This window comes from Thamnophis elegans, chromosome 4 (assembly GCF_009769535.1).
Source record: "Thamnophis elegans isolate rThaEle1 chromosome 4, rThaEle1.pri, whole genome shotgun sequence".
NCBI classification, from domain to species: domain Eukaryota; kingdom Metazoa; phylum Chordata; class Lepidosauria; order Squamata; family Colubridae; genus Thamnophis; species Thamnophis elegans.
This window is the reverse complement of record NC_045544.1, coordinates 116577271-116586572: the sequence shown is the minus strand read 5'-3', so window position 1 is coordinate 116586572 and position 9302 is coordinate 116577271. Positions and strand designations below refer to the sequence as shown.

At 37.8% G+C, this 9302-nt stretch overlaps 2 protein-coding genes across 2 annotated transcripts; one reads left to right on the top strand and one right to left on the bottom strand.

Moving 5' to 3' along the window:
- Positions 1 to 64: 64 nt before the first annotated feature.
- On the top strand, positions 65 to 3011 carry TXNDC17 (thioredoxin domain containing 17). Its single transcript, XM_032216249.1, has 4 exons — positions 65 to 263; positions 1059 to 1140; positions 2256 to 2331; positions 2821 to 3011. The coding sequence occupies exons 1-4, from the start codon at positions 116 to 118 to the stop codon at positions 2887 to 2889; spliced, it is 375 nt and encodes a 124-aa protein (XP_032072140.1). The 5' UTR covers positions 65 to 115; the 3' UTR covers positions 2890 to 3011.
- A 2524-nt stretch (positions 3012 to 5535) lies between these two features.
- Positions 5536 to 8574, bottom strand: MED31 (mediator complex subunit 31). Its single transcript, XM_032215500.1, has 4 exons — positions 8478 to 8574; positions 6875 to 6952; positions 6309 to 6405; positions 5536 to 6014 (listed from the first exon to the last, which is right to left on the bottom strand). Exons 1-4 carry the CDS (start codon positions 8485 to 8487, stop codon positions 5813 to 5815), a joined length of 387 nt encoding a protein of 128 aa, XP_032071391.1. The 5' UTR covers positions 8488 to 8574; the 3' UTR covers positions 5536 to 5812.
- Positions 8575 to 9302: the final 728 nt, after the last annotated feature.

The window sequence follows — 9302 nt, the reverse complement described above, 5'->3', positions numbered from 1 at the left end:
TTTGAACATTTTTGGCCCAGGCGGCCACCATTCTCGGTAGGGAGGGCGTGGTCTTCGCTTTTCCCTTTTCGTCTTCGCACACTTCCGCCCTTCCACAGAGACACGAGATTCCACCATGGGCTGGGAAGAAATCTCTGTGCACGGGTACGAGGAATTCGTTCGGGTCGCCCGCGAACAGCAAAAGCGCGGCCAAGTATTCGTGTATTTTAGCGGTGACAAGGATCCAGCCAGCGGTACTAGTTGGTGCCCAGATTGTGTTAAGGGTAAGCCATCTCTATCATTTTTAGCAGTCGTTCCCAAACTTGGCAACTTTAAGACTTGTGGACTTCAACTCTCAGAATTGTGGAGTTGAAGTCCACAAGTCTTAAGGTTGCCAAGTTTGAAGACCTGATTTATACAAATGGCTTTCTCCACCGCCTTTTCCCTGAATTCAAATAGAGTAGAATAGGAATAGAATTCTTTATTGGCCAAATGTGATTGGACACACAAGGAATTTGTCTTTGGTACATATGCTCTGTGTGCATAAGAATAAAAATACTGTAAAAATAAAGATACTGTAAATGTAAGCTGCAAAAGATTTTGATCAACAAGGTCTTCCTCAGGTTTAAATATTTCTAATTTTTTCTGTGAAATGGTTGTTGGTGAACTGCCTTAAAAGGTTACTTGAGAAAAGTTGTCCGTACCTTTTGAGGAATTTTAAAATGCAAAGTCTGTTAGTCCATGCATATATACAGGCATTGCTGTGTGTCATATGAACTAGCATGAGTGGGAAACAGAACAGGATTTAAGAAAGTTGGAAGGGACCTTGGAAGTTTTCTAGTCAAAAACCCCTGCTCAGGCAGGAAACCCTATACAATTCCAAACAAATGGTTGTCCAATCTCTTCTTAAAAACTTCCAGTGTTGGATGCTCCAGTTCAGTGGAGTTTCTAGTAAAACTAGGAGTGGGTACTACAAGTTGGAGAGGAGGGCATGGAAATGAAAGTTGCAGTATAAAATCTATTACTAGTGTTTCTTCTGTAAGGTCTAATTGGAAACCTTTTTATTATTATTATTCTAGCTGAACCTATTGTACGAGCTGAACTCACAAACCTGCCAGATGGATCTATATTCATTTACTGCCAAGTAGGGCCCAGAGACTAGTAAGTACGATATTTTGAGAAAGGTGGTAGAGTTACTTTGGTTCTGCCAACCGAATAGGTATTGCATATATGGTCATAGAAGTGTAACATTTAGTCTGTTGTCAGCTTGTATGAGGGTCTTAATGTAGTAAAGATATTTAAAAATCTCCATGTGCAGAACATCCTCAATCAGCAAAAAACACTTTTAAAAGGAACTCCTAAATTGCAGAAATACTGGCTTTACTTTAAGTGCAATTTTGAGACAATGACTACTCAGATCAGATCTTCTGCAATCATTTCCTGCTTATACCTTGCTTTGCTTTCTGCCAAATCTCTTATCAGCTGAACTTTACCATTTTGAACTCTGAAATTTGATTATATAGCTGCCCATCTCACTGTTGCTTGATTCTAGGTCGTTTACAGTAAAACAAATAGGTTGTATCTGCCAAGTATTATATACATTTCTAGATCTTTCCATTCACTTGCACACAAAAATTAGAAATGGAATGAGTATTTAAAAACCCATTGTAAACAGCAGGCACTCCAACCAAGAAGACACACCTACTGGGTCCTATAAAATAGCACTACTTAAAAGATGGGATCTGAGCGTGTCTATTCTGTTGCATTTTACAGAAACAGTTGGAGAAAGGCAACCCCTAAAATAACCAGGCCGGGCCATGTAGAGCTTTATAGCTCACGATCAGCATCTGGAAGTATGGTGCCGATACATACCCATAGCTTTTTATACCTCTGCATACCAACAGACCAACTGTTATGCTTTGTTTGAATCTAAAAGATTGCAAATGTACAATTGACTGCAGTTTATTTTCATGATTTCCACACATAGTAGCTGTCTTGTGTATTTACAAAATCTTGCTTTTCCCCACCTCAAAATTGTTTTTTCTGAAACACGGCAATGTTTGAAAAGATGATTGAGTGCATTGTACTCCTCTGTCTGGATCACATCATGTCAAGAGTAATTTACTTTTACCAAAAGTTTGCCCTTCTCAATGGTCTGTCAAATATGGCAACTTCCATTTTTGCGAGTTTTTCTACACAAAAATATTAAAAATGGTTTTCTTCTAATATTCAAGTATATTTTAAGATATAAAACCATTATTTTATTTTATCCATAGCTGGAAAGATCCCAATAATGAATTCAAGAAGAATCTTAAGTTAACTGGTGTACCTACACTTCTCAAATATGGAACTGTAAGTATATACATTTTCTAATTAATTTGGAAAGTCAAATGTAGCCAAAAGCCCATACAATTTAGCCGAACTGCCATATATTTCTTCTCTATTCTTAAGCCTGGCTTTATTGCTCTCAGCTAAAAATGGTAAATTTATAAAGAAATTATATTTGCAAAAAAATGGTATAATCCTGTATAAATACAAGCATCCAAAGAGTTATTTTGTGAACAAAGTCAGGCCATTGGTATCTTAATGGATAAACTATTTATCATCTGTGGTAATTGCATAATTTAGCAGATATAATTTTGTATCTTCTAAAAGTCTAGCTAGTAGCCAAAAAGGGATTGCGGGAGTACTAGAAAAACTGGAAAGAATACAGTTGGGAAAAATGTATCAAAAAATAAGCCATGTGATTATTAAGTTACTTAGAAAGGAATGTTTCTATAAAGAACTTGGATCTCCTGTCATATTTGGAAAAGCAATAATTTATCCTAATTTTTGTTTCAGCCCGAGAAGCTCGTGGAAGAAGAATGCTTTAAATCTAACCTTGTGCAAATGCTGTTTACAGAGGACTAAGTAATTGAAACTATTACTAGCAGAGGGAGTGCTTTTAGATGAAACCATTATGTCAAACTGCAAGTGAATACATCTGTAATCTATAGGCCAACAAATTTAAATAAAATCACTGTAAAACTGGACTGTGTATCAATTGAAACTCGCTAGTTCATATGAACCCATTTGCTGAAGACTGGATATCTACTCATAAGATTAGATTAGACTCCCTTAGTTTCACTGTCTAAGGCAAATATATTTTAGTAAGAATTCAGGCTTCTGCAGTAATTTGCTATTTTATACATTTTAAATGAATGTATATGCTGTACTGCAATAAAGACTTACATTTCTTTCAGAGTAAATTATATAGCTTCATTAATTAGAATAATTTATATATTATTAACTATTCTAAGTAATGAAGCTATGTATTATTCTTATATTTAGTGGACTTCCAAAGTTAGGGAATATAAGGACAAGGATGAGAAAGTATAGTTATTCTATACATTTACAATGGTCAAGAAAATGACTTAGAAAAAGATTTTTCTGAGGGCTAGAATGATTAATAGGAAAAAGGAAAATCATTGAGATTAACAAATGGAAATACTAAGGTGAATACTAACACTGTTTGGATGTAAAATATCTATCTTTAAATTATCTCTATCAGATCTAGAGGAACCCAGGATCTAGAGAAATCTGGGTTCCTCTAACATTTGCCAACTGTTACCGGCACATTACACCAAAGTCTCCCTTGAGGCTGGTTCAGAAAATCTAAAATATATTTTCCTATCAATCTACAAATCAAATATATTTAAGTTAAAAGCCAAGAAATTCTCCACTGTATGCTAATGCTGCATACCTATTTTATACAATACAATACAATAGCAGAGTTGGAAGGGACATTGGAGATCTTCTAATCCAACGCCCTGCCTGGGCAGGAAACACTATACCATTTCAGACAAATAGCTATACAACATCTTAAAGACTTCCAGTGTTGGGGCATTCACAACTTCTGGAGGCAAGCTGTTCCACTGATTAATTGTTCTAACTGCCAGGAAATTTCTCCTCAGTTGCTTCTCTCCTTGATTAGTTTCCATCCATTGCTTCTTGTTCTACCCTCAGGTGCTTTGGAGAATAGGTTGACTCCCTCTTCTTTGTGGCAACCCGAGATATTGGAACACTATCATGTCTCCCCTAGTCCTTCTTTTCATTAGACTAGACATACCCAGTTCCAGCAACTGTTCATATTTTAGTCTCCATTCCCCTAATAATCTTTGTTGCTCTTCTCTGCACTCTGGATGCAGTATTCCAAGTGTGGCCTTACCAAGGCATTATAAAGTGATCTTAACACTTCACGTGATCTTGATTCTATCCCTGTTTATGTAGCCTAGAAGTGTATTGGCTTTTTTGGCAGCTGCTGCACACTGCTGGCTCATATTTAAATGGTTGTCCACTAGGACTCCAAGATCCCTCTCACAGTTGCTACTGTTGAGCAAGGTACCACCTATACTGTACCTGCGCATTTCGTTTTTCTTGCCTAAATGTAGAACTTTACTCTTTTCACCACTGAATTTCATTTTGTTAGATAGCACCCAATGTTCAAGTTTGTGAAGATCCTTCTGTATCTTAAGCCTATATTCTGGAATATTGGCTATTCCTGCCAGCTTGGTGTCATCTGCAAATTTGGTGAGTTCCCCATTTATTCCCTCATCCAAATAATTGAAGATGTTGAAGAGTACTGGGCCTAAAACAGAGCCTTGGGTACTCCACTGCATACTTCCCTCCATGTAGATGCAGTTCCATTGAGGACTACACGTTGAGTGCGGTTGGTCAGCCAGTTATGAATCCATCTGGTGGTGATGCTGTCTAACCCACATTCTTCTACTTTGTCTAGTAGTAGGTTATGGTCTACCTTATCAAATGCCAAGTAAACTATATCGACAGCATTCCTCTGGTCCACTAATTTTGTCACTTTGTCAAAGAATGCAATAAGATTAGTCTGGCATGATCAGTTTTTGACAAACCCATGTTGGCTTTTGGCTATTACTTTCTTTATTTCTAGCTGTTTGCTTATTCGTTGCTTGATTATCTTCTCCAGAATCTTCCCTGGTATTGAGGTCAGGCTGATAGGTCTATAGTTTCTTGGATCTATTTTTTTTTCCTTGTTTGAAGATGGGAACCACATCAGCTCTTTTCCAGTCCTCTGGCAGTTCCCTGGTGCTCCAGGATCTCTGAAAGATATAGTTCAGTGGTTCTGAGATCTCGTCTGCCAGTTCCTTCAGAACCCTGGGGTGCAATCCATCCGGTCCTGGTGATTTGAACTCGTCTAGGGTAGACAGGTACTCACTTACCATTTTCTTCCCTATTTCAATTTGTGTTCCTAATGATTTTTTTTGTGGTGCTGTAGAGTTGGAAGGGATTACAAGGATAATCTAATCCAACCCTCTAAAGTGTGTAGGACAACTATTTAAACTATCCATGAAAGGTAAACCCCAAGTCGCCTGGCTAAGAGCGATGCTGTAAACTATAATTAACAAGTTTTTCCACCTTTTGCAGTTATTGCTGATGCTTTACATCCAAAGCTCAGGATTTAAGATTACAAAACTAATTCCTATGGATTAAGAAATAACCAGAACACCATTTACTAACACCCACAAATTTGATACAACAAAATGTTTAGCCACTTTTACTTCACAGTAAATGTTCCAAAATACTCTTCTGCTATACGGTATCAGGAAACAAATCTACACCTTTTATTCAGGATAGAAGAATCTCTTACATCTTGAAGAAATCATTTGCGGCAAATCTGAAATTCCAAACTGAAGCTTTAAACATCCACAACATTTTACTAACACCATCACCGTGCTAAGGCATTTCCGATAGCAATGCCCCAGATTAAATCCACAGGTGCTTTCTGCCCTTGCAAGGAGTTTTTGTAGCGCCTAATGGCTCACTTGACAGAGGTGCTGTTCTGCTGTTGCTGCTGCTGCTGTTCTGCAAGGGCCTGCTGGAGGCGCATCCGCTTGCGGGAATAGTGCTGCCAGTGGAGTATCTGTTGCTCATCAATGAATTTTGCACATTGTGCATTCACCAGTTCTTTACGGAAATGTTCATATTGGAGCAGTTCTAGCATATGTAGGCATTGGGGATACCTTCATAATACAAGAATATATTATAAGATATTTTTAATGCTTTTCCTAAGTCACCAGTAAAATAAAGAATTCTATAAGTATGAAGGAAGGAATTGAAAAATATTCTGGTCACTTAATTTGAAGCAAATTGCCAGTTTTCTAGTATATTTAGTAAAAAAGCATGCATGTTAATACTATTTTGCAATTACATAAAAGAAGAGGGGACTGGCAAGTGTTTCATAAAAATACAGTTTTATGCTATGTGTTATATGAACTCTAGACATATTTACAAAGAGATAACATTATAATTCTTACTTTAGGTATTTGGCATACTCTGGTTCCTTCCAATAGAGCAAGTATTTTAAATAATTTACAAATGCTTTGTCTTTGAAGTATCCTCTCTGGGCAAGAACTAAAAGAGATATAAACATAAATTTACTTAAAATAGTTTTTCTCTGTATAACCGCACAACAACCTGTAAGGAAATTATTGTTAATCTTCAATGAAGGCACACAATATAAAATTACAAAACAGTACAGCTAGTCCTCACCAAATGTTTAACTTTCTTTTCTGATTTCAACAGTTCTAATATTAACTTTGATGCGGTTTTATTCATTTTTTTTTTCATTTTTAAGCTACTGTACAGATTTTAGTCAAATCAAACAAACAAAGTTCAACTAGCCACCATCTTTGACATTGGCTTTAAAATATTTTGCCTATGAATTTGCAACTATTTACAAATACACATTCATATATTTCTGGTTAGTTTCTACATACATTACTGTTTTCAATTTTGCATTGTAATTTTCTGTCCAGATTTCATGATGTTTGGTTGAAGTCAACAAAGAGATCTTGATCTATATTATATTTTAGATACTTACAATTGAGGTAATTGGGGTTTGCCAGACACTGCACAAATTCCAGCTCTAGCTGGAAACGAAGTCTGTTTCCAGTATCATCTGGGACAAAAATAAAGGAGTGTGGAATTATACAATATATATTGGATGCATGAACTACCTGGTGATGGGTAGTTTTTATATCACTTAGAGAAAAATTGAAAAAAAATGGCAATCTATATTTCAATCAATCAGAATAGAGCTGGAAGGGACCTTGGAGGTCTTCTAGTCCAAGCCCCTGCTCAAGCAGGAGATCCTATACCAGGGGTGTCAAACTCATGGCCTCCGGGTAAGATGCATCACGCACAGGCCACGACCACCCCTGGTTTAGTGAAAGGGGGGGAGGAGTCATGCTATGTCACGTGACGTGACATTGCAAGTTTGACCCCTCACCTGCCCTATACCATTTCAAAGCTGTTTAATTGTGCTAGCTGTTTGGAAGTTTCTCCTCAATTCTAGGTTGCTTCTTTCCTTGATTAGTTTCCATCCATTGTTTCTTATCCTGCCTTTTGGTGCTTTCAAAAATAAATTGACCCCCTCCTCTTTGTGGCAGCCTCTCAAATACTGAAATACTACTATCATGTCCCCTCTAGCCCTTCTTTTCTCTAGACTAGCCAAACCCAAATCCTGCAACCGTTCTTCATATTTTTTAGTCTTCAAGCCTTTAATCATATCTGTTGCTCTTCTCTGACTCCAAAATCTCAACATCTTTTTTGTAATGTTGTGACCAAAACTGGATGCAGTATTCCAGCTATGGTCTTACTAAGGCTTTATAAAGCGGTACTTTAATGGTTCATGTGATTTTGATTCGATGTCTCTGTTTATACAACCAAGGATTGTATTAGCTTTTACTTCTAAAAGTGAGATGTGTGGGGTTAATTCTAGAGGAACTAGTCCCAATCGCTTTAGGAGCCTTGACATGTCTTTCAGGTCTGTGAATAGCCAAGAAACTGCTTTACAAACGATGTGCAAACTTTGTATGTATCTGTTTTGATCTGTTTCAAAATCTGGAACTACAACTCACAACCCCGACCGACCATGCCAACATGGGAAGCAACAGATATGGTGGCCACCTGATGGAGGATGGCTGCTTGCATGTAATCAGCAACGACACAAAGGCAAGAGTTCTCTCCCAGCTCCTGCAACTGCTGGGGGGGGGGGTCTTTTAATACCAATTCCTCCTCCTCCTCCTCGGACATGCAGCATTTATCTTTAAGATCGCCCAAGCAAGAGGCTATTCCATATCAAGAGCAAGGAAGCCGCCATGCTTTCTACGCTAGTTTCTCTTACTTATCTGTACAGATGAACTTATACGACGGGAGTGACTTTTGAATTAATATCATCAATTATATAAAAGGTACAATTGTTTGTTTAGAGGAGGCGTCTCCAACCTGGGCAACTTTAAGACTTGTGGACTTCAACTCCCAGAGTTCCTCAGCCAGCGAGGCTGGCTGAGGAACTCTGGGAGTTGAAGTCCACAAGTCTTAAAGTCCAGGCTGGAGACCTCTGGTTTAAAGGGCTCTTAAAAAGTGAAAGACACCCCCGCCCGCCTCTTCCCCGTTATTTCTTCGGACCCGCGTCTACTCACCGCCCTCCATGGTGGCGGAGACAATACTCCGATCTCAACCGCACCATTCACCAAAATGGCGGCGGCGGCGGCTCTAAGCCCTCCCAATGTATCTCAGTGCATTCTGGGAAATTCCCGGAGGGAGTTAGGACGCGTTGCCGTGGCAACAGTGAAGCCAGAAACTGATATCTAGCCTCATGAGAGCATTTTTTTTTAAAACAGCCTTTTTTTCTATTTAAGCAATGGTCGCCTTTGCTAAATAAAGAAGCATTTTATAGAAGTATTCCCACGGACTCTTCACAGATATTTCTGTTTGTGTCATAAGGATTCCCAAGGCATCCTCATCAATGATAGAATAAAATGCTTCTAATCACTCCCAAATCATGGCTCTTGGATATATTAAATCCATTCCTGTGCTAAGGCTAAGCCATAATATATAAATTGTTTAGTTTTAGTTTAGCATGTTGGACGCTTCTCAGTAGTGATTTAACATTTTGTCGTTATGGAAATGAATTTATAATCCTGTATAATATATGAGTCGGGAATGACTAGCACATATGTGCTTAGGGGAACCTTTACCTTTATAATATATGAACCTGATCAGTAATTCAATCTCTGGCATCCACATTTTTTTTTAAATGCAGAAATTGAGAACTTGCTATTCTTACAGGTTTTTTTATTCTTTATTGCAGGGTATTTACACATTTTAACATTTATGTAAATGTGACAGAATTTTCATGACAGTATTTGAAAAAATATTTTTTCAATGTCATTTCTGTGCAGTTGGGGACCATCTCATGAGCACACTTAAATCATAATTTAGACAGGTATAAAATGCCTTCCATT